At 38.7% G+C, this 26,651-nt stretch overlaps 1 protein-coding gene across 3 annotated transcripts in view; it reads right to left on the bottom strand.

The window, feature by feature from the left end:
* The window catches only part of RIT2 (Ras like without CAAX 2), a 476,255-nt gene that overhangs the window by 356,898 nt on the left and 92,706 nt on the right, over positions 1 to 26,651 (bottom strand). Inside the window, exon 1 of one of the 3 annotated variants that reach the window (XM_032421246.1) lies at positions 22,782 to 23,112. The exons of the other annotated variants lie outside the window; for them this stretch is intronic. Coding sequence (XP_032277137.1) covers positions 22,782 to 22,884 — 103 coding nt within the window. The 5' untranslated portion in view covers positions 22,885 to 23,112. Of the gene's footprint in view, positions 1 to 22,781; positions 23,113 to 26,651 lie in introns of those variants that run through there. 3 annotated transcript variants of the gene reach the window in all.

Here is a 26,651-nt window from a genome sequence, read left to right as displayed (position 1 = left end):
GAGTCCCATGCTGGGCTCAGTCTCACAACACTTAGATCAAGACCTGAGCCAAAAATCAAGAGTTGGACACTTAACCGACTGTACCACCAAGGCTCCCCTCTCCTAAATTTAAAAGTAAATAAAGAGAATTATGTTTTGTTCATTCTTTCTTTTAACATATATACATTGAATGTTTACTCTGTTCAAGGCACTGGCCTTTGTGCTGTACTACAAGACAAAACAATATAATTGTTGCCCTCAGAATGTTTTTATACTAACTCATAGGGAAGACCAGACTATTCATACAAATCTTGAGACAGACACATGCTTTGTTTTTATGCTTTTATTTTGTTCTCGCCATGACCAAACTTGTTCGAAGTTTGAACATCTGTCTTGGCACTTATACTGGGCGTTTGCTTTGGTGATATAACAAATGAGGGTATGAAACATGTTAAGGAAATAAAATGCTGAATAATGCAACCTTTCCCATGGCCCCGCTGAAAAGTCCCTTGCTTCTGTAAATGTGGCTATATGCAATAGTTCATGATTATCTTCATTTGGACCCTCTCCTGTGGCTGGGACTGTGAGCCCAATTGCTGGGGAGCCACACGTGCCCCTGAGTCCTTCACCTTAAACTGATCATTCTCCAGAAATAAAAACAAAATTGGCTGTTCAGTTACACAGCAGGAAGAAGATGTGCTACAAAAGAAATTACATTATATGCTCCAAAGACAAAGATGACCTTTGGATAATCTGTTATTTAGGATTCTTAATGCTCGTGGTTCCATCCCTACCTGTGATAACTGAGAGGAGATATCATCTGTTTTATTTAACCTTTCCTTCTTCAGCATTATTTTAAAAACATCTGAGTCCATTCTTCTTTGGATCTTAGCTACATCTAGCTAAGCACTAGCCATATGTATCTAAATGAAACAATTCCAAGCATTGAAATAATTCCAAACATCGATACCCTGATTCCTTTGTCACTCCATATGCATTACCTCACAGATAATTTGTGATAGTTACAGTTAGAACAGGTCACGGCCCTCTTCTATCTATGACATCGCATGCAAACACAATATTTTTTTCTAAATGCCTGCTTTCCAAGCTAGCAGGATATCCACCACCTTTGTAAAATTGTTAGAGGGCACAGAAACAGTGTCTTTGGTCTGAAGATGCACATGCAGTTAGGAATATACACTTTTTTTTTAGCAAGAACTCCATAGAGATCTAAGTCCTTAATCCCCAGATTAAGGCTCTTGGATTTAGAAGACTCAAGGTCCCATCTATTTTCAAGAACCACAACCCAAGACCTATTTCTTCATGCTTAAAATGAAGAAATCATACCTGCCTGACCAGCTCACACTATTATGATATTTGAATGAGATGCCTTGAGATACTTTATATTAAAAGTGCTTTTATTCTCTGAAATCTATTTAATTAAAATTAAATGCTTGTTATCTCACCACATGAAAATGGTATCTCATTGAATGTGGAGTATATATTTGAGTTTCTATAACTTAAATATCATCTCAAGATTAACTCTGGGCTTCTGGGAGCATTTTAGACAACTTTTTGGATGAGAGACCAACGTGATTGCAAACTGAGAGGATAATGATTTCATATATAAACTCCATACTGACTGGTAAGGATAGAAGCTCAGCAGGCAAGAAACATTTTGTGCTCAAAACAGCTTATTATCCAGCAAATGCCCAAGAACTGATAGGGAGGCAAGATGGCATTATATAATTGCAAACAATATAGGATTATTAAAGCAAGGAATTTTGGCTGGAACTTAGGTCTTATGATATAGGTCTCTTATTTTGCCTTTGTGTTGGCCCAGTCTGGAATGGCGAGGGGAAGTTTCAGTCTTTCTGTTAGTGAAAGAGACAATTTAAATGATGTGATTTTCATCACCAAACATTAGCTAATGGAAGTTTTGACAAAGACATGGTGCATTTTTATACGGAAGCAGGGTTATTTCTACACAATTTCTACACAATGGCTATCATAATTTTAACAAAGAATGAAATTACAGTGTAATCCTACTAACACTTATTTTATTAGCTTGAGTGGAACAGAGAAACTTCTTAAGCGTCATGGGAGCAGGTGGGGGAATTTTTTTAAGTGCTGGAAAGCATCTTGAGTTAAACTAATTCAGTGCTTTCATTTTTTAAATGAGAGAAGTGAGCCCCAAAGGAGTGAAGGTTACTGTGGTATTCCTTATTAAATTGCATCACTGTCAATCAAGGAAAAATGCTTATCTTCCTGAGTCCATCAGAGTTTGCTGTATTTCACAGTCTACTAACAATGGCAAGGCCGAACAACTGGTTTTCACTGAGAAGATGAAAATGTGCTTCCCCGATTTTCTGTAGCAATAAAACACCCTTACTTTGGTTATATCTCAGAGAAAGGTGTTTTTTTAAACTGTTTGTTACCACCACCAATTTAGTGTTATAGACCCTGCTCTTCTATTGATCCCCCCTCTCTGTTTCTAGTAACTGAGAACTGGGGGGAGATGTGTTTCTCAGGAGCAGACACATTTAAATACATGACGAGGGCATAAGGAATGAGTATCGTACGGGTGATGGAACCTGTCAGCATGGAGAAGACAATGCCTTCCTCAGAACTGAAATTTCCAAAGAAGTCAGTTCTGTGTTAGCTCAGTGAAAAAGGAAAGAAAACTTGGTTTCTGCATGATTTACTTCTAGCACTTTGGTTAAGGAGAGAAATTCGAGGCAGGGCCATTTATGGGAACCGATGAAGGCCATGCAGACTGTGGGATCTAGTTGCCGCTCACGTCACTACTGACACTGTCTCTTGGAAAACTAAATTTTACTTTCACACAATCTTCATTTTTACAGTATATCGAAAGACTTTATGCAAGATGAGCGATCAAGTTTTGGGCTACATAGGCAATAATGTATATGTGGGGCAAAATTAAAAGCCAAGATGGGAATAGGGTGAGGCAAGCACAAAATTTAGGGGGAGAGGCAAAAAATTCAATAATCAAAAAACTTTTTTAATACAATGTTTTAAACTTTAAAATTAATGCAAAAAACCCACCAAAATCATTATTAGTGTTTTTTTTTTCATTTTTGCCTCAGGCTCCTATGCCTCATGGCTCTGATAGAGAGCATGGAAGATTAAGGGAAGCTGGAGGGAAATTGAGAGATTATATATTTTCAAGGCATTGACTATCATAGCACTGGGATTACAGAGACGGAGTATTTACAGAAATTTGGTTGGAGCTGGATATGAAATGTCTGCATATAGATTGGCTTTATATTTATCTCCCTCTTGCTTTCTAGTCATTCTCTACTGTGTATGTATCAGTGGTCATATAATGTATAATATATTTCCTCTTTAACTGGTTCTTGGTAGCACTATGAATTTTTAATTACTTAGGGTTGAATTGAATGTCATTCAAAGGACTGAAGAAGACACTCAGGACAACAGGGGTTTGATGACACAGGAAATGACAGCAAGTTTCACATGGAAATATGTTTGGGGAAACTGTGTTGAGAAACGCCCGTACTGTTGGTATAAAAGCTTCACAATTAATTAATTAATATAGATCTTTGGAATGGCATATGGAGAGATAGCTTCAAGAAATGGATTAAAAATAACTCCAAATAACAGACATAAATTAACAAGTTGTTGTTCCCATCAATTAGAAAAACTGAGGTGGTAGATCCAGTATGAAAACATAGACAGATACACAAATAAATTTAAAGCTTACTACTTAGGAGAAAATGTATTCAAACCACCAGCTCATATGTAAAAAGACAAACTTCATTTAAAATTTAATGTAATCACATTATCTAAACCAAAATGGCATAAGGGAAATTATATCTCTAATATCTATTTATGCATTTATCTGCAGTATAACTTCATGCACTGGCTGATTGAGTAATATTTCAAAGATGCAGATTCTAAGTATTTAACTCAATTGCCAAGACAGTTTAATTGGACAAGATGGTTAACATTATTATTTCTGAAAAAAAGGTATACAGAATTTGGATATTATTTACTCTGCTTCTTTCCCTCTAATGTCAAAGGTAAGGAATTTAAAATTAGGAGATGTTTGTTCCCTTGACTCTCAGTTGAGAGATTCTGATTTACTAAGACACAGTGAATATTTATACACAACAACATCTATATTTACAATAATCAAAACTTTGCAGAGGTATCAATAATCAAGAAAAGTCTCTTATAGGCTACGTGTTCGAAAACTAGAATAAGCAGAGCAGGGAGAACATTTCACATTGGAGAAAAATATGGGAGGAAGAAAACAAAGGAATGAATATAAACACCTATGTGTCAACAAGTATGTACCTACGGTCTGCCGGGAGGTCCAGGAAAGAACATTTTCTAATTAAGACTGTCTGGATCAGCCCTCCCCAAACAGACACATAAGAATTGAAGAGAACTATAAAATTTGGCCTATTTGAATTTTCATGGTCCATATATTAGTAATTCATAAAACTGAGCCACGGATCATGTTTACCCTTGTCAGGTTATTAAACACTATCCCTTGAGATTTAGAAGGGGGACAGTGCTCCTAAACCTAAAAATGAATCCACATTTTTAAGAAAAGCAAAGCATGCTCATCATATCATAGGATTGTAAAGATTATTTCATAACATGCCAAATTCCTGTTCAAGTAACAATAATGTGTACTCATTTTTGTTCCATTCAAAGATATGTGCTACCATGAGAACATGTTATATATGTATTATGTTTTGATGACTGCTAAAGATATACTCCTCCCTTTGACTCTCTCTTTTGTCAGACTACAATCATATCTAAAATGGTTTGAAAATCATGTTAGTTTGGTCATTAAAGGTATTTAATATCTTTATTAAGTTAGTTAAAATGGGGGCGCCTGGGTGGCTCAGATGGTTAAGCGTCTGCCTTCGGCTCAGGTCATGATCCCAGGGTCCTGGGATCGAGTCCCACATCGGGCTCCCTGCTCCTTGGGAGCCTGCTTCTCCCTCTGCCTCTCTCTCTCTCTGTGTCTCTCATGAATAAATAAATAAAATCTTTAAAAAAAAAAAAAAGTTAGTTAAAATGGGTAATTTTAACTATTTTAACTAACAAATATATGAGTGTCTAGTACATGCTTAACCTTGGCCATTCTGGGAGAGAAAGAAAGCCTTGTGGTAACATTACAACTGATATTACAGAAATGTATAGAATCCTAAGAGACTACTATGAACAATTAGATGCCAACCAATTAGATAACCTAGAAAAAATGGATACATTCTTAGAAACACATGACCTACCAAGACAATCAAGAAGATATGGGAAAAAAAAAAGAAGTGTGATACAGAGTACTGATTCCCAAATATTGCACAATTTAACCATGTGGGGGGCTTTGAAAACATCCCAATGTCCAGGCTGCACCCGAGACCAAGTAAAATCCAAATCGCTGGGAATGGTATGCATTTTAAAAACTCTCCCAGGTGACTCTTATGTGCAGCCAATTTCAGGACAAGTTTGATGTTCACACTTGAGTTTATAACAGTATTACCAAAACAGCTTGTTAAAGTACAAATCGCTGGGTCCCAACCTCAGAGCTTCCTTCTAATTCTGTAGACCTGGGACGGGAGGGAATTTGCATTTCTCACAAGTACTCAGATACTGCAGCCACTAAGGACCAGGGGATCACATTTCAAGAACTATTGGCATAGTTAAAATATTAAACTAGACTTTAACTTAAGGAATTTGTAGTATAGTGAATGGATAGGACATACACAGAGAAAGTTAAACATAAAAATCTGAATATGTTAAGTGTTAAATGAACAGTATAGCTATTCTAGTAAAGTTAGGAATATTGAGAGGAAGACAAATTACAAATTTATAAATTACAGTAGGTTTGGATGTTCACCTCCTGGTTCTTCAAGAACAAATGGATTTTAAATAGGCAGAGAAAATTCTAGAAGGTCATTGAACCTGGGTGGTCACTGAGGATGACTACTTATGCAAAAGTTAAGTAGGGATGCATAAAATTTGTTTAGGAGACAGGTCCCACTGGGGACATCTTCCGGAAGTTGGTGCTAAAGGATCTACATAGAAATCTGGGTAAAAAACCAAACCAAAGCAAAACAGTTTATCCACTGGCAGTAGGCAAGCTCTCAAAGACCTAAAGAGTGTCCCTTATTGGGCTCTTTATTACAATGATCTCCCATGGCGGATTTCCAGCTAGATTCCAGTGAACTCAATATTACATAAATCAAAACCAGAGTCCTATCCTTTGGAAGACCATTCATCACTTTCAGGAATGAGGCATTTTTAATATCAGCAAATTAAACACAAATGGATATTAAAAACTCCAACAGATAATTAATCAATAAAGGTGGAAGCAGAGGACCTTATTAGTTAGATAGGGATTAGCTGGTGTAGCTCAAGTGCTAGCTATAAAATGTGAAAATTAAAAATAATTGCACATGCCAGGAGTGATGGAGAGCAACCCAGAGACACGTATGAGCTGTGACCTTCCATGATAAGCCCAAACTGAACAGACTATTGAAGCTACCCTTGCTTCTCTACTTCTCCTTTGAATTCATTTGATTCTAAAATCTCATTGTACATGGGGTTTTTTACTTAAAACGGTAGACAAAAGCTTGCAGTGTTGGAAAAAGTATTAGAAAGTTCTTCTTTGAGTGTTCGGGACGATTCCAGGCAGCGACTCTTTACGGTCAAACAGAGAGTTTTCAAAAAGGGTAGAAATACGTCTCTTGCTTTCTGAAAAGTACTGGAGGCTTGGGATTCAGCAGCCACCTGCTTCCCTAGAAACTGGTTAGAAAATCTGGCCCTGGCTCCCCATCACTCTAGCCCATTTGCTCAGGGTTACACAAACATGTTTACCTTAAACCTCAAATAGCAGTTGTTGCAGGTAGGGAAGTAAATGAGAAATGCTTTTCTGGGAATAAGGAGGGAAGTCATCTCAGCACTGGACAAAAAATAGAAACCCAGTCCTCAGCCTGAATTAGATGGAATAGTTTCTTGGAAAGACATAATAATAACGGTGAGAAGAGTGACAGCGATCACAAAGCAGCTAGCACTTACGTAGAAGTGCCAGGTACTGCTCTAAGCACTTCATTCTCATTAATTCATTGGAAGTGCATGCATTAATTCCTTGCAAGACCAGTGTATCATCCTTCCTATTTGACAGTGAAGGAAAGTGAGATACAGACCCACCAAGCAATGTGCCCAAGATCGCAGCACTACTAAGTGAATGACCCAGCGTACGAATGTTGGTAGCAGGATTTCAGAAATGTGCTCTTCAGCACTGTACAAAACAAACCCAGCCTTGGATGACTGAACAGTTGCATGGGTGTTTGGGATGAAAGAGAGAAGGTGAAATAGGAAGAAAGAAGAAGGTGACATCCGGGCCGCCCCTGGGAGAAACCTCCATGCTATTGGGAAAGACTGTGACAAGAAAGGATCCAGAAAGGACAGCTGAGGACGGAGATTTCTGATTTTCTATTTTGGTTCTGTCTCACTGACCTAACGCACATTTGTGTGGAAAAGATAAGCAGAAAAGTGAACACCAATATCAGCTTTAAAGCTTTGGTGATGGTAATTTTCCCAGTCTCTCTTTACCATTATGCTAGCTTTTGTGAAGGGAGGGGTGGAAACTGTGTTTCTCAGTCCCCAGAACAATGGCTGGAAAGTAAGAGCTCAATACATCTAAGCCGTATATTAAATGCATGAATAGTTTGGTTCAAAAACCTCAATAGAGGAAGATCTCCAAGATTACTATAATCTATAAATATGTTTTTATTTACTCTGTTTCCACTAGAATGTGTAAATGTAAATTTGCATATTTACCTTATACCTATTAATGTTTCTCTTTCTTACCTCAACTATGAGCCATTTTGTTAATATAAAGAAGAATTTCACACATTTATCAAACACCTACTCTAAGGATGACCACTGCTTTATTTGGATTTAATCTTTGTATCAGACCTACAATATAAGTTCTGTTTGAAAAGGTCTCCAACCCAACTGGAATATAAGCATCTAGTGATTATAAATGGGTCTATGTTGTGTCTCTTTACAATGTCAAGAGCTATGTATACTTTCTTTTGCTACATAAGATTAAGAGAAGGGCACCAGGCTGGCTCAGTCAGAAGGGCATGCAACTCCATCTCAGGGTAGTGAGTTCGAGCCCCATGTTGGGTGTAGAGTTTACTTAGAGATTTTAAATAAAACTTTTTAAAAAAGGAGAGAGAGAATAAGCTTCTGGGTTTTTAGTGCCAAGAACTTTATATATAATAATCTTATTTCACTCAATGGCAAAACCCACCCTTCTAATTGCTTGGGCCAACCACCTTTTCCCATCAATTCTTTCCTTTCCTTTTGACATTTCTTTCAAAAACTACCCAGAATCTTATTACTTCTCATCTCCATTGCTACTACCTTGAATCTTACAATCCCCCGGTAAGGGTGACATTATTATCCATGCTTTAGAGATAAATGGAGTCCTCTCAAGTTTAGGTAATTTTATTTCGTTTATGCATGGGGAACTTGAGAGAACAAAGACATCCTGGTTAGGGAAAGCTAACAATAACCAATAACATAATAAATAATTGAGTTAGAAAATAATAGGTGCTATATGAAGAAAAAAATGGACCCAAGAAAAGGATATTATAAGGAGGTGTTATACGTAGGTGAGATTTTCAACAAAATAAGCTAGTCAGGATAAGCTCGTTGAGACAAAAACAATAGATCAATTCTTGAAAGGAATAGAGCAAGTCGAGGAGATATCTGGGGAAAATTATTCTAGGAAGAGGAAAAAGCTAGAAAGAGGCCCTAAGGGGAGAGTGTATATGTCTGGCATATTTTAGGAACAGCAAGGAAGCTGGTGTTGCTATGGCAGAAAGCAAGAGAGATGGTAGGCAGATCAGAGAAGTGACATGGGCCACTAAGAGCACTGTGAGTGAAACATGGCCCGTGGCAGTGTTTTAAGCACAGGAAAAATAAAATCTGAATTCTAGTTTAAAAGGACCACTCTGAGAAAAGGCATCCCTTGCACACTGTTGGTAGAAATGTAAATTGGTGAAGCCACTATGGAAAACAGTGTGGAGGTTCCTCAAAAAATTAAAAACAGAACTACCAGATGATCCAGCCGTCTCACCTCTGGCTATTTATCTTTGAGATTAAATCACTTTCAAAGAAAATCGATGAATCTCAATGAAATCACTTTCAGGTGTGTTGCAACAATACAACAGCCAAGATGTGGAAACAACCTAAGTGTCCATCAATGGATGAATGGATAAAGAAAAACTGGTGTGTGTGTGTGTGTATAAATATGCACACACACAACAGAAAATTATTCAGCCATAAGGAAAGAAATCCCGCCATTTGAGACAATATGGATGGACCTTATTAAGGGTATTAAGCTAAGTGAAATAAGTCACAGAGAAAAAGACAAATACTATATGATCTCACTTATATATGGAATGTGAAGAAAAGGACCACTGTAGCTGCTGTGTTGAGGATAAATGACAGGGGATAATGAAGAAGCATGAAGAAGAGTTAGGGCAATCCTGAAGATTATAGATTGGTACCTGGGACCAGGGTGGTGACAGATTGTAGATGGTCCCTGGGACCAAGGTGGTAACAGCTGAGTTTTGAGAAAAGGAGACTTCTGGATACATGTAAAAGATAAAGTCAGAAGGGTTTATGATTTGGATGTGGAAGTATGAGAGAAGGCGGGGAGCAATGGCAGCCTAAGATTTGGGGCCTGAGCAACTGGAAAGATGGAGGTGGCATCAACCGATATGAGGGAAGTTGTAAATGAAACAAGTTTGAGAAGAAGATCAGTGGTTTAGTTTTGGACCTATTTAGTTTGAAATTACTATTAGCTATTTAAGTGGAGATGTCAAGGAGAGAGTTGAATACATGACTGGAGTTCAGGATAGAAGTCTGGAATGGAGATATAATGTTTTAAACCATCATAAATCTTTTCTTTTGTGAAATTTAGTATACTTTAAGAAGGTGCACAAAAGAAAATTTTACGATTCTATGACTGATCACAAAGTGAACACTCACGCTACCACCACCCACCTGGAAACAAGAGCATTTCCTGAACTGCAGAGTCCCCCATGCCCTTCTTGATAACCGCCTCCTCCCTCCCTCAACAGGCGACTAGTATCCAAATTTTATGGGTGTTCCTTCTTTTGTGATATGTGTATATATGCAAACCTTATATATGTAATGTTAAATCTATTCTAACACAATTGATTTTTTCACTCTTATACAGATGAGCATTTTGGGGATTTAGACTTTTAATTTGGGGACATTAGGAATAATGCTACTGTGAACACTCTGGTCATGCCTCTTGGTCCACACATGTGTGAGTTTCTGTTGGGTATATATAGCTAGAAATAGAATTGCTAGATCATATGGTCAACTTAAACATTTCTTCAACTTAATACATAGTGCCAACTCATTTTCCATGGTGGTTATGTCAATTTATACTATAATATATAATTTAATTTATACTATAATATATAATTTATACTATATATATAAATTATATATATGGTATATATAATTTGTACTATATATATAATTTATATATATAGTATATATAATATATACTATATATATACTATATATTACATCCTTGTCTCCATTTGGTATTGTTAGTCTCTAATTTTAGTCATTTTAGTGATGTCTCCTTTGGTTTTAATCTACATATAAAATTAATTTAATTTCATCTAAAGATACAAAGATATATAAAGACAGCCATAGGACTGGATAAAATAATCTAAGAAATTAAAGATGAGGTAAGAGATTCAAGGAATAAACCCTGGATCCTCCAACATGGAGAGATCAGGAAGAAGAAAAAGAAAAATCAGCGAAGTCACTCACCCTATAAGTAGCAGAACTGAATTTCAGAGCAAGTCTATTCATCTCCAAAGTCCACACTGTTTCAAACATGCTGGGCTGTCTCAGAATTATACTCAAGGAAAATGCAAATAAGCTCAGAGAGGCAGATAACTTGTGTGCTTGTCACAGCAGAGTATTCTATGTAAAAATGTTTTCCATTTGCTTTTGTGTGATGAATGAAGTAAGTGGGAGATACATTTTTGAAGGGCAGAAAAATATTAAAGGTGTTTGTGGCGTGGGTCTAAAGAAATTATGAAAGTTGATATTAGATTGCTTAAGCTCTTTCATTATAACCAAACATGTAGAAAGAAGTAAGGAGGTAAACAACGGGGAGAAAAAGGGGGGTAGACTCTTAATACTAGCACAGAAATTTTTCATTTTTTCTTTTAATAGCAGCAATGATTTTACCTATGAAATGGATCTTGCCTTCTTGATTTTAGAGCTTCCTAAAACCAGAAAGGAAGTGTGATACCTTGATTATAATCTGGTCCTGTGATTGTCTGCTATTCTTTAGGGTTCCTCTTTCCCTTCATTTTAGAGTAGAGGTTGTCAAAATTAAATCATGACCTGGGATGATTTTCACCCTCACAGGAAAAACATGTGGAAACTTGTGGTTGCTTTAGAATTCAGTTATAATCACAATCTAACTCAGTTTTTCTGTGTTAATCAAGAAAAAATTTTTTCACTAAGATGTTAATAAGCATTTTGAACTGAAAAATGCAGGAGTAAACAAAGTTCTACAGGCTCTTTACTAAGGTTTTCCAAGAATATTTCTTTTTCTTTTTCTTTTTTTTTAGGATTTTTATTTATTTATTTGAGAGAGAGAGACTGCAGGAGAGCCAGAGCGCAAGCAGGGGAGGCAGAGAGGGAAGGGGAGGGGAGAAGGGGAGGAGGAAGGGGGAAGGGGAGCGGCAGGGGAGAGGAAGGGGAAGGGGAGGGGAAAGGGGAGGAGGAGAGGAAGGGGAAGGGGAGGGGAAAGGGGAAGAAGAGAGGAAGGGAAGGGAGAAGGGGAAGGGAAGGGGGAAGGGGAGGTGCAGAGGGAGAAGCCTGAGGAGGGGTTCCATCCAGGGACCCTGGGATCATGACCTGAGCCGAAGGCAGATGCTTAACCAATTGAACTACCCAGGTGCCCCTGAGAACATTTCATAAAATGAAAACTTCCACCCTACCTTCCTCTTGGTATCAGGTGGAAAATGGTTTGGTAAATAAAACCTGAGTTATTTTCAGTGTTCCATCTGTGTTCAGCTGCCAACTGTCCCCATCATGTAGCTTTCAAGGAACGTGCACTCTTCCTGATTCTACAGTATCTGCCTAGCACACCATCACTTCTGGCAACATGGCACATGCATCATGGTTATTCTTGCCTATCTGCCAAATTTTGGCCCACAACCTTACTTTGACCTCTTTGTGTTACTGAGCATCCTAAACATAGAGTGGGCTTATTCATCTTCAAATCCATTGTCACCAAAGAGTATTCATGCTGGCCTGAGCCTAGCTTCCTCCCAAGCCACAGTCTCCCCTCTGTTCACATACCTACTATGCTTCTATTGGTTCCAGTTTCTTTCTCTATATCCAGGGTTCTTCACATCACAGAATTTTAGAATACTGCTTAGTTTTATTTCACTATATAAGTGTGGTGTCTTACTCCCTGTCCTTTTTCAAAGATGAAAGAAGGAAATTGAATTTATAAATATTTTTGAGAATTTACTACCATAGGCTTCACGGGAGAGAAAAGACCATATAAAATCTATTTCCTATCCTGCAGGAATTTGCATTCAAGATGGGGAGATCAAGTATAAAAAGACTGCAAGTTACATAAAAAGGCAAGATTTAAATAACATTTTAAGACCACAAACCAGACACTAGAAGAACCTGTATAGTTGTGAGCAGTGATGAAATGAAGAGTCAGAAAGAATTTTAAGTGTGAGGGGACAAATGTTAGACTGGAGGAGACTGGGAAGATATGAAGGAGCAGACAATACTTCTGCAGAATCTGGAAGTAAAGATAAAACTGGAGAAATTGAGAGAAAGGAAGAGAGAGCTTATGTTGGAATAATTATATGAATACTATAAGGAAGAAGCCTCAAGAATTTGAGAGGTAGAAGTAGAATAATTTGTCTAGAAGACAGATCATTCTGGTAGGTATGGGTCTTTTTAGATCAGGGCATAGCTCACACTGATAGAGGGGGAGAGAGAGACAGAGACACAGAGACAGAGAGACCAAGAGAGAAATGAGAGATTCAGGGCAACAAATCTTCTCATACCAGGACCAACATAAAATAACAGTTCTGCATCATCTTGGCTTTTGTAACCTTGGTTCTGGATCTTCGTGCTTGTACTTCATTGGACTCCATTAACAAGGTATTCCTGATTTTCTACTTCAACCCCTCATTGATTCCTCCTGACTTCTGACATTTATCTCTGTTCCCAAATTTCTGCCCTGTCTGGATTGATTCCTCTATGCCATCCAACACAACACCGCTCCCTATGTGACGAGCCTTGGGATGATTAGTTGATGGACAGGCCCACATGGTCTCACACATCAGGAGTCCTGTGGACTTTGGATGTCAGCCTGTTGGCAATGGGCAAGCCACTGAAGACGTTTGAGCAGGAGAAGAGAAAAGCAAAATGGACAATTGCCCTGATGGTGAAATGGGGAACAGAAAGCAGTGGGCTGTCCACATGGGTTAAAAGATGATGGGAGAAGACCAATTAGTTAAAGTACAATTCAATTTCAAATAACAGGCGCACCCCTTGTGCTTCTAAATAAAGAGTCTGATTTCTTCCATTTAACAAAAATCTATATGTGTAGCTTATTATTAGCTGTTCCTACAACCATTAAAGAGGGCTCTCCATTTCAATGTAGCAAAGCTGCTACTGTGGAGAACAAAGGGAATATCTCATTATTCAAAATGTATTAAAACAACACATGTATTAACGAAACAAATTTCAGTCCAAATTCAAGCACAGGTCTGCTCTGTTATAAACCGTAGCCCCTACAAGCAGACCCTTTGCGCCAGTCTAGCAGGCCAGGCTATGGTCCTCAAATCCTCAAATCCTTTCTCTCTGAGGCAGTGCGGGGGGTGTGTGTGCCTGTGATGGGTCAATTAGGATGAATACAGGGATTGCTTACTAGGGTAACTAGCAAAGCGCCATTATTATTGTCAGTGAAATTGCTACTCAAGATACTAAAGCTGCAACTAATCAATATAAGGATACAGAGAGCAAGAGTAGGCAGAGAGCAAGTGGAGAGACAATGACACATTTACAATATTCAACCCAAATCACATTTTCCTATAACCCATTTAAAGATCTGCCATTACTCTCCCCTACCCTGCTAAGGTGAACTCCCTTAGGTGGAGATGTGGGAGAGGGGGAAGGGAAGGAGGACAGCAAGCAAGGGATTTAATGAGGATGGAATATCTTGGGCATTATAATTCACAGTATTTAATATTTTCTAATATCTATGTAACAGCCCTCTGAGGTAATTTTAAATAAGGTCATTTTTTAAAATTTTTTGGATGGGGAAAATAGAGACTCAGAGTTTGAGTGGCCCCCGTAAGCTCAAATGCTATTAAGGACAACTTGTTAAAGACAAATTATCCATTTACGTTACATGCATTATCTGGCACTTATCATGTGCGAGGTTTTGTTATACATACATACTCAAGTTTGAGTCGTTGCAGTCAGTATTGGTGTTATTTTTATTTACAGATGAGAAAACACAAGTCTGGGTTTCTGCATGCCCAAGCCTTCGGTTCACATTGTTCTCATAATTTCTATGCTGAGGCGTCATCTTACAGATCCAGGGCAGGTGGCGAACACGGGACGTGAGCGGTCTAGCGTACGACGGTTCAGAGCACAGGATGTGGCGGAGGCTGACTCCCGCAGGGCAACCACAGGTTCTGGGTTTCTGCACAAGTTACTCAGCCTCCCCAAGCCTCGCTTCTCTCCTCTGTAATCTAAAGAAAATCACCCCAGCTACACTGCAGTGTCTTAGAGGACACTGAAATAATGAAATATTTCATCTCTCCCATGAAATAATGTATAGAAAGCACTTAGAACAGAATCAGGCTCACTAAAGACTCAAAAATTCACATTATTTTCATTGGGGTAAGAAACTGAAAGACAGAGACATAGTTTGGGCAGAACGAGAATCATCCCTCCTGGTGCGTGTCCACCGGCTTCAGCACAGGCCACACTGACATGTTTCTCATTTTAAAACGTGTGAAGAGAAAGTATGGAGTGATCAACTCTCTAAGGTTTCCTTCTCCCTTCAGTAAGTAACTACCCAAACACCCAAGCAATGCCTTCCCTGCACAAGCCATCTTCTGAACAAAGACCTTCCCTTACCACATATCTTATCAAACCACTTAAAAATCCTTGTCTGGTGTCTCATTGTGAGACCACCAATTTTCTCTACAATCTTGTTCTAGTTCAAGTCAAGGTTTTTTTCCCTGGGATTCTCAACCTTGTGCATCCTCCGATTCCCTTCCCAATACAACATCCTTAGCTTCCTCCAACGTCCTCCAGCCCACTCATTGCTTCACGCACACTCCAGGGAGAATCTGGCACATACTGCTATCTCTCTGATACACTCGGCAGTGGCGGGATGCTCAAGCACCTGCGAGTCTGGAGACCAGAACAGGTCCTATTCCAATGCTGATGTGATGCTGTTGGCAGAGCAGACAGAAAGGGCAGGATGCATTACCTAGCACAATTGTCAGTAGTGACCCTTAGCTGGTGCCCACTGATGAACCAGAAGAGCAGATGGCACTGCTCGGGGATGGTCCTCAGAGAGCTGCCATTTATGAGCAAAACCCAAGGGGTTGAGTTGAGAACATTGCTGGGCCTTGTAGATAACAGCCAAATTCAGGGATCAGAGAGTTTCAGGCATGCTTGTAAGCAATGCAAAGGATGGCCCTCCATCAGAGAACATACACTCATGACACCACCACATTGCAAAGACACACACACACACACACACACACACACACACACACAAAATAATCACCCTCAGCAGCCTAGCTTCCAATTAAGAGAAGCAGATTTTATGCTGGTTTATAAGAGGCAGCGTGGTTCAATGGGAAAACCCATCATCCAGGGAGTCAGGAGGCTTCTGGTTCCAGGGCTGTAGCTGAGCAGCTAAGCCACCTATAGGAGGTTCCTCTCACTTCTTGAGCCACAGTGCACATTGTTTTCAAAATACCATGTGTACATCTCTCCCTTCGCACCTACCCCATTGCACAACAGTTCTCTGTTCTCACATCCCTTTCACACTACTAGACAGGGTGGGGGTTGTCATTCTTGGTAATAGTTCTGGGCCTTTCATAGGTCTAGGCACACAGACCACACACATGCAAGATACACACAGACACACACAGACATACACACACACACCCTCCATTCTTATTAAATAAAAGACAGAGAAGGTTATTTCCCATTTGTGACCTGGAGTTTCTTTCAATTACTCTGTAATATACACATACAGAGAAAATATTCTCCCTAAAACAGATCAGCACCCAAGAGATTTCAAAAATCCACCTGATATATCCAGCACCCCATTTACTTTCTTCATTAACATAATTCCAGTTTTTAATGATTTCTTATTACTGTGTTACTTGATTTTGTCAAGCTGAGGGGCTTGTCATCACTTCCCTATGTGGATGAGGCCCCCAGGGGTCTCAGAATGAACCAGAACGCAAGATGTCCTTGGTGCCTAAACCTTGTTGGGTCAGAACAGCCCATCCTCCCCTGACTACACCTCATCAGGGTAACACTCTCTGTAGTTTCTATATAAAATTAAAATTTGCCATGTACTTTGGTGTCTATGATTTTGTCTGATGTCTGAAATATATCTATGAAGATTCAGCTGAAGTCAGAACTCAGGTTCATTGTACCATCTCCTCAAGAAATACAATGAAAACTCTCAGCATGGGAAAATGAAAATAGGGTGAGCACTGAACTGAAAGATGTGTGGGGGCCTCGGGCTCATCATTTTGTATCTCTGTGTCTCTGGGCACATTACTTTTTTCTGTGGGCCCAGTTTTATCATGTATGAAGTGCAGACACTAATGTCTACCTCACAAGACCAAGATGAGGAGTAAATGGGGTCAGGTGAATGCAATAGATCATTGGCCACCGAGGCTCCAAAGTGAATGTGTAGGTGTAGGGCACCCAGCAGCATAGGGGTAGTCAGGGATCAATACAAGTTCATTCATCTCCAGGCCCTTTTTCTGATAAAGACATAGGATGGTACTAAGTCTTTTTTTTTTATCAGTTTAAAATCTATAGAGTGCTTATAATCGTGGAAATATTGTTCGTCAACATCTTTTACCCGAATTATACTTTCAATCGTTATTTGAGCCAGTGGCTCCCAATTTACTTTTCTACTGAAACTTACTTGGACCTCTTGGCCAATTCTTGCTGACAGGATTGTGGTGAGTGATGATGTGCAGTATGATCAGGGTTTTGACAATTAAGAGTGAGAGCAGAGAGCCGGCGAGTCTTGAAATCTTTTCATTTTTCCCTGTTTATTTTTTCTTTTGCCTTTGCAGTTCAGAGGGTTCAAATAACACATGGTCATGATGTGGCAATTATTCAGCTTTGTCAGATCCAAAGTTCTGCTAATGAGGTTAAACACAGAGCCTTAGGGACAGGGATGATGCACTTGATTGTTTGCCTTGATTTAATTCATCAGATAAAGGCTCGATTTTCTACCTGCTTATACCAGTTCATTGTGGTTGAAGGAATTGGTTTTGTGCTGCTTCCTGTTTACCTCAGAAAATATTGTTATTGCTTTCATTTTATAAAATCCTGCTTCACAAAACTCAATGTATAAAAGAGACCAATTGCAGGAGAGTGTGGGGCAGAGTAGCATTGCCTATTTTACAAATGAGTTGCCTCTTAATAAAAAAATTCACAACGGATGCATTCTAATGAATTCTGAGTCCCCTAAAACTTTTTATGCTTTCAGCTTAGTTGCTTTGTTTGGTCTTAGTTTTCACAGTTTTCTGAGATAGTTTGAAAGCATGACTCAGGGGAGATTTTTCCAAATGCCCCAAAGATACCAAGTTATCAAGATCCCTCCATTATTGTGATAGCCCTCACATGGCTTTTTCTCTTTGCATGCCCTGTTCCTGTTAAATTCTCTTCCTCTCCACCCCCCACTTTCTCTGTACTTTTCCTTCTCAACTTTGAGAAATCCTGTTCATCCCTTAATACACAATTCAAGTGTCACCTCTGCTGAGATTCCTTCTTAGATTTTACATGTAGATTTAGCCATTGCTTACCCTGAGCTTCCACAGTTCTTAGACAGAGGCCCACTGTAAACTTAACAGTTTGTAGTATATAATATACTTCCCCCCATGAGAGGGTAAGGTCCCAGAGGGCTGGGGTCGTGGCTGGAATAGCAGTGAGGAACACCACCCTCTCTCAACTATTTCAGATATATTTTACCCCTGACAAAATTTCATCAAGGTAATTTCAAAATGTGTCCTAGGAGTGGAGAAGTCCATGTCAATCTCATCTGATATTCGAATACGTTATCTACTTTTCTCATGAAATCTGATGGAAAACAATTTCAAGTTAGAAAACGTGAGTCACTTTCCTGTTTCTTACTTCCTTCTGTATCCTCTTGGACAAAAATCAATACTTCTGTGCCTCGGATGCCTCGTCTGAACACAGGGAATAGATGACCTGCTCGCCTCAAATTATTTTATCCTCAATTCAGGTCATAAAACAGAGTAGGAAAAATCTATCTTGGAAAGTAAGATCTTATTATTATTGGATAAGATCTGCTGAATAATTTGAGTCTGAGCTGGAAGAACCAGACGGGAATGCAGGGGAAGAAAGCAGACACTAGTCATGCTCTGTCATGGAGCAAAAGCCCTTATGTTTCAAACTACAGAGACAGCGAAATGTTCATGTTTAAAACAGCTACAAGGATTGTTTAGACTCCATTAAATTCTTAAACCACAGCTGTGAGATTTTATTATTTTTCTTTGTTTTGAGGGAGGGGAGGGGATGGTAGGCAATGGAACAAAGAGATGGAGGCTTGAATGTGCGTAATTCACACCAAATTCATTGGGTAATTGATCCAATTTTTATTTACAATACCCTGTGTAAATACTTGGATATGGAGTAAAAACAGACTCAAGGGGTTCAGGAGGGTTGTGCTGCAGATGTGACACTGCCACAACTGTGGCATGAATTTGGCAAGTCCCTTCAACTTCCCGGGCCCGGGTTCCTCCATCTTTCAAATGGGGTAGGGACTCTTTCTTGTTTATCCTGTTTTCTCAGTATTTATAACACTCTTGGATAATATTAGGTATAACTTTAAATTATATAAATATAAATGTGATAAAAATGTTTTATTTATAAATAATATAAATATGTTTGTGTACTTGTATTTAAAGATAAAAAAGGTATAGATACATAAATGAGAATATTAGTCTAGATGGTAGAAATTTCTTTTAGATATAACATTCAAGAGGTAGAGAATGCATTACCAACAGGCCTATTTTCTTTCTTTCTTCCTTTCTTGTTTTTTTTTTTTTTTTTTTTTAGAGAGAGCGAGAGCGTGGGGGTTAGGGAGGAGCTGAGGGAGAGGGAGAGAGAGGATCCCAAGCAAGCTCTATGCTCAGCGTAGAGCCACGCATGGGGTTCCATCTCACGACCCTGAGATCATGACCTGAGCTAAAACCAAGAGTCAGACGCTTAACAGACTGAGCCACCCAGGCACCCTATTTTCTTCTTGAGAGTCAGTGGTAGAACTCTTTGCTCTTCCTTCTAGGGTGTTAAATAGAATGTAGAAGAGTCAGGTAAAACGTCACAGAAATCTATTATTACCTCCATGACCAAGCACAAGTGGTCACCCTGGGACTCAGTTTTTCCATTTGCAAATTGGCCACAGCTATTCAGATTGTGAAGATTGGAGATTAGCATGAAAACCATGTTTCCATACCTGCCACAGGAATGTTCACTTCTTTCTTGCTTCCTCTCTATGGGAACTAGCACAGGGCCCATGCATAGTACTTGCTCAATAACTTGTTGATTGGTGGTTTGAGATTTCTCAAACACAGTACAGTTATTTGCCCATACATTTTAAATCTTGTGGGAATTCCTGTTTCAGTGAAGTTGCAAATCCTTCCAAAATTTCCTACTCACCAAAGGATGTCTTAGTAAAATATGGATATGGGGAAAAAAAAAAAAAAACTAATTTCACAGTAAGCATAGACAATCTCCAAGATTCTGTTCATTTAAAAATTATGGTTCCAGTAAATTAAGTTTCTCATTTATGTTCAAGGCAGACTCAGAATGACTCAGAATTAGAAACAGATGATAGCTTGATACATCTTCTTTAGTTTCTTCAGAACAGCAGATATCTCCTTGAAATCCCTTCATACAACCCACCTTAATAGGTTTGTACAATTCTTTCACATAAACCATTGAAATTGTGGGAAGAAAAATAAATTGGGGCTCTGTTGATCCAGATATTCAGCAATACAAAAAGTGGCTTTTTTATTTAAAAAAATTAGTTCATTTGAAAACAAACATTTTAACTTTCAAAAGAGGTTAATGTTGAGAATCAGTGCTTGAATATTTATATACTGTTAACACCAAATGAATCACAGGGGCAAAGCCCAAGAGGAAGATGTGACTCCGTCGCTCTGATTCCTAACATTTAGCCACAAAGACGGCATTTTTTGGACCTGGAATTGTCCTATGAATTATATTCTCTCTAAAGTAACAGCACAACAGAACTATTAACCCTCTTTTATTCTTAACCATCTCAGAGGTGAGCTGGTTACTCCTGTGTTAATCACACTGAAAAAGTTTTGCTCAACTATTTAATATACACAGTGAAGGTGAGAGCAACCCAGCATTTTGTTATGTCAAAAATTTCTGCCAACATTTCATTATGTCAAAAATGTCTGGTTATTGGGAAGGTGACAATGATTAGTCAGTACAAACAGTATATGGGGAAGGTCAAAACACTAGACATAATGTCACCTCCAGGATAAGTATATTGCTGAAGGATGCCCTATCCTATATCTCCTCTCTCCACAGTCCATTTCCATGGAATAGATGACTAAAAACCAGTCACTCTATTCCCACATCCCCCAAGTTCCTGGTGAAACAGGAAAATACCCAGCCAGCAAGCAAAGGTAATCCACAGGCACACTGTGGGGCTTTTGCAGCATCTCTCTGACCTCACAGACTGCTGGTGGCATTTCCTTTAATTCCTCTCCTGCCTTCTTCTTAGAGCTGTTTCTCTCCTATTTTATTCTCACATTGTTCTTCCTCCTTGTATCTGACTGACTATATTCTTTCAAAAGATAGTTTTATTTTGCATGGATTATTTTCTCTTTATCCTTCCTCCTTCTTTCCCTCCCTCCCTAATCCTCACCTATTTTGATTCTTCCCCTTCAAACCATTACATTAAAAAAAAAGAAAAGCTTTTAGAAAATTCCTCATTCTTACCCAGTTGCAAAGTTTTTTACTTCACGTTTCCTTATTAGAAGAGATAACTTATTTTTCTCACTTAGACCAAGCATTTAGTGATTGACCAAATTCAGATTCACCTATTTCTTTTCTTTTTATAGTAATCCCTTATGGTATTTTTTTTTTTAGGAGGGGTGATGTGGGGGGTGTTCAATTTTATGTCTCTTCCTCCTTTGTTGTCTGCTAGAGTCTCACTCCCTATTCTCCTTTCTTTACTGATCAACTTTCTTACCACCTGTGGACTCACTACCAAAGTTATCAACTTTTTTTGGGTGGGGATATTTCTTATGCCAAGAATGTTGGCCTCAACTTTGAATCTTTTTGTCAAGCACAAAACTATGGAAGATATATATATATATATATATATATATATATATATATATATATATTTAATATATATATTACATATATAGATATATATATAGTCCATGTTAACTCTAATATTTCTTCTGGCATCCCCACAGATATATCCCTCATGGGGATCTTTTTGAATTTATATAAAAAGTTATATTTACTTTTTTATTTTCTAGTGATAACCATAGCCCCAAGATAGTCACCTTTTGATCAGCCTCAAACACTGTTCCTATCTGTTGTTTGAATTTGTTATATTTGGCCTTTTGAGCCCCTCAAGAAACCCGACCACTGACAACTTCTGTTGTGTTTTTTTTTTAATGGAGCAAAACAAATTTACCAGTCTTTACCTCCATTAGCATCCCATATCCCTTTAAGCATGTAGCTTTCTCTTCTAAACCTGTTAACCACAAAATTTGGTTTGATCACCCTGCACAGGTCCCACAAAGAATACCATTCCTTCAACCCCTGTCACTTTCAAAAACCAACTTTCCTCATGGCTTTCAAAGACCACACCATACTATGTCAGATCAGAGACAAGGAAAAGGGGACAGGAAGATCCTAATCAAAGAAACAAACACAACAATCAGCATTGATAATCCTTCCTGTGTGTCTGTGTTTGCGTATGTGTGTTTCATTGACTATTCATAGCACCTCTTTCTTCATGTGAGTATTTTTGAGAACAGGAGCATATTTTCCCGATACCATGGCTATTTCATAAATATCATGTTATTAACTTTAAAAAGGACATATAAATTACGATCAAATATCACCCAGCAAGAAATCAAAGGAAAAAAAAAAAAAAAAGATGTTCTTTAAGTTCTATACATTATCACTGGCTGTCTTTTCATTCTGACTTGTCTACATCTTTTCAGCAGTCCTTATTACTTTTAAACATCCTGTCAGATACTTGTGTTTAACTGCTACAGCTAGCTAGCCCCCCACGGCATTATTATTATCATTATTATCAGTATTCACTCTATAGAGTTGCCTCTCCAGAGCTCCCTCCTTCCCCAGCATTTGGTATTAAAACTTACCGCTTTTACCAACTCCCCCAGCTCCCAGCATTACCACCTTGTACTCTCTGGACCCGCCTGATGCACGGCTGGGGGAGCAGCTGGCTTCGTTTTCTACCTCCATCTTACCCGAGAGACGGGAGGAGAAAAAAGAAAAAGTCGCCCGCCCGTGTCAGGTGCTCGCTCAGATACTAAGCAACTCTAAAACTGTGTCAAAAGAAAGGTTTAGTACGAGGTAAGAACCATCAGCGTCGGGGGGCTCGCTGCTGGTCCTCTTGCTCGAGCGGGTCTCATAGCAACCACTTCAATTGCCTCCAATAAAAATCTGTCTTTTACATCCCCTCCTCCTTCCTATCCTTCACTCTTGCGTCTCCCATGATTTCTCTCATTCTCTGTCTCTGTCTCTGTTTGTTGTTCTTTTTTCCCCCTTTCCCTCCTCCGTTTCTTTCTTCATTCCCCTTCCTCACTCTGTCTCTCCTTTCTCTCTCCTGCCCCCTGCATGGTCGCAGTTGTTAGAAGCACGCATTTGGCTACTTTCCAGGCTGCTCGAATGGAGTGAATCTGAGACTTAGAAGATGCTATGTCTCACAGGCTGACTTCTGTAGCTAAGGCTTCAAAGACACTATTTTCTTTTAATCAGAGTCAATTAATTAAGAAAGATGTCTGTTGCTTATCTCCTTGCTTCCATCTTCTTGCACGGTTTTCATTCTGGGAAAAGAGATGTTACCAATTGAGAAGAAAAAAACCCCAGTAACTCAGGGCTCTTAAGGACGGGTCTTTAGTGTTGTTGAAATAATAGCTGGCTACCAGAAATTGTTTCAGCTCACTTGACAGCTGCAGTTCTAACATAAGGAGGTATTTAAATTAGGTCATTGCCATGTTTGGACAGGGATCATCCTTGTTTACACTAGTTAAGGATAATCTAAAACACAAGGATTCTGCCAAGCATGAAAGAGATACTTAATAAATATTTTTGCTGACAATTATGGCAGTATTAAAGATCCTAGAAGATTCGTTTTCAAATGTCCAAACTCCTACCTCTTATTTGAATTCTTTCAAATTCTGCTCTTCTCTACTTTGTCTGTTTTTCTTTGAAAAATTATTAAATTATAGAGGTCTTACAATGCTTTCAGTAATCACTAATTGTCATAGTCAGACCCTGTCTTTCAAACAAGTGATAATGCTGTTCTGTAGGTTTATTGTCTATTTTCTGACTGTGAAATTGTATCATGATTAGATGCAGTCAAGTGTTTGGTATACATAGACTTATCTTTCTATTTAGATGTTAAGATCTTCTAGGAAAGGAACTGTATTTAATCAGTTCCTTATGACTCTAGAGTGTATGACCAAGCATTGAGCACAGAGGAGATGCTCAACATATTTTTGTTGGTAATTGGAGAGGTAACAAATAGTCATAGCCAAGAGCACAGGATCTGGAGCCTGATTGCTTGTGTTCAGATCTGGACTCAGCCACTTAATAGCTGTGTGACCTTGGGTAAATTACTTCACCTCTCTGTGCCTCAGTTTCTTCATCTATAAAATGGTTTATTAAAACCCTGCTCTATTAACTCATTAAGTGAGTTGAATGTTTGTGCAGTGCTTTAAACAGTGTCTGGCAAATTGTAAGCACTATTTAATTGTATGATATTATGATAATGATTATTACTTTGAGTTAATGGTGCTCCCAGCCCACTGTTTATAAGCACTCACCAGAAGAGAAAATCATCTCAAGTGTTTATTGGCCATCTACATGCCTTCTTTGCTAAAGTATCTGTTCAAAATAGATATATCAAGATGTTTGTTTCTTCATTACTGAGTTTTGATGGTTCTTTATATATTCTATATAAGTGTTTTATCAGATATATGCTCTGCAAATATTTCTCCCCAGTCTGTGGCTCTTCTACAGTGTCTTTCAAAGGGCAAAAGTTTTAAATTTTGATGGAACCCAATTTGTGCTTTAAAAATGAACCTTCCTCCTGGATGCTCCCATCAGACACCCTGCTTGTATCACTCTTATCCTCAACAAGGTCAATATCATTCTCCGTCTCTGCAGGGAGCATGTCACCCTCCAAGTTCTAGCTTTAGTTCAGCCTCTTCTCGTGTTTACCTCTGTGCCTGAAGAGTCCTACAACTTATCCTCCCTGAGGACAGTCTCCCTGTCCTTTCCCCTTTTACACTACTCAATTCATTCTGTATACTAATGTCAGGGAAATCTACTGAAAATGTCAACCTGACCAATCCTATTGTACACATATTCATGAATCAAATGCCTAAATAACACAATCTAATAGCCTAGAATGGCACATAGGAACACAAAGCATTTATTCCAGTCTTTTGTCCTCACACTCCATAGAACAGAGTCAGGCAAAGTGGGCTACTTGCCTTTCTTCCAACAAAACTGTCATTTCCATAATTGGATCTAATAAAGAACTATAGCTGTAGTATAATTATCCTTTAATTGATTCACTGAAACTTTATTCCTCAATGAAAAGAGATATGTAAACAGTAGCATTTCGATTCAAGGCCTTTCTGGGTTTTGTTTCTACTTCTGGTGCAAAATTCTTATGACTTTGAGCAAATCACTTGTGCCTCTGGCTATCTGTTCCACCATCTGTTACTCTGTTTTCCATGTCAGGCATTCTGATTTGGTGGTAAAACACAGGGATTGTCATGCCAGCTGTGTCCTTGGTGTTCTTTTTTACAATTATTTTAATATTGGTTAAGAGGAAAGAGCCCATGGAATGTCTTTTAACGGTAAATAGATGAATGGCTTGTCAAATATCAGCGGGCATTGTGAGAGGGAAATTTAGTGAGTTAGCTTTCTCCTCAATGTTTAATGCATCTGTCCATACTCCTTAAATGGAAGTCAGCAAGATTTTTCCCTATTTACATGGAAGATGAAAAACAGGAAGGGCAGGGGGGGACTTCCCCAGTATAAAGCTTTCTTTGTCTACCTCTTTTTTGAAATTCTAAGGTACTCCACTCTAGTCCCTTCTCTTGAGTTACTAAGGGCCACAAAACTCCTGACGTTTGAACTTTGAAGCATTCTAATGCTACTGATTTTCAGTTTTGCTTAGTGAACTTTTGTGAATTTGCATGCCTGGTTCCTTAACCTGTGCACCGAAAAGTTTAAGGGGGTGTATGTTCACATGTGTGCATGTGTGTTTGCATGTCAGAGGTGACGGGGAAGAGGAAAGGAGAGAAAGGGAAAAGGAAAGAAAGGAGGGGTGAAGAGAGAGGAAGGTATCTTTCAGGTGTATACATGAAATTGAAATGCAATAGTTAGGTAACTAAAGTCATTATATGGCAGATTACTAAACTCTTAGGAAAATCATTAAATGATTGAAGTTTATATTTGCTTCCTCTAACCTACCCTGGTACTTGCCATCCTTTTTGAATGTCATGTGATTCCCTTTGAGTGCTCATGTCCATCAGATGAAGACCCAGGTGTTCCATGTTGTTTCAGAGCCGCTCAGCTCCCTGAGCAAGATCCAAGTAAATGCCACCTCATTTCTGTCAGCTGCTGCTCACCTTTCCAGTCCTTAGAGGACAAGCAATTCCTTCAAAAGGAATACATTAACCTATTTACATGGATATTTTTCTGAAGTCCTTTAGCCAAAGTATCCAGTCACTGCGGAAGCCATCATACTTTAATCTAGGGGAAGGTTGTGCATATCCAGAGTTCTTCTCTTACTTGTCACTTACAGGCAGACCTCCTGACACCCCTGTCAGCATAAGCCACTCTTCCCTTTATTAGAGTATTTGATATTTCTTACAATGATTTATCTACCTTCCATTTCACTTCACTCAAAAGTGGTGAACCTGCCACCATATTCATCTTTATCTCTACAGAGTTTAGCACGGTGCGTGGTGTATACTACATGACGAAGC

The sequence above is a fragment of the Phoca vitulina genome, unplaced genomic scaffold, assembly GCF_004348235.1.
Source record: "Phoca vitulina isolate PV1807 unplaced genomic scaffold, GSC_HSeal_1.0 scaffold24, whole genome shotgun sequence".
In the NCBI taxonomy this organism is placed as follows: Eukaryota; Metazoa; Chordata; class Mammalia; order Carnivora; family Phocidae; genus Phoca; species Phoca vitulina.
Note: the sequence above shows the minus strand (reverse complement) of the source record. Positions and strands in the feature narration are given on the sequence as shown.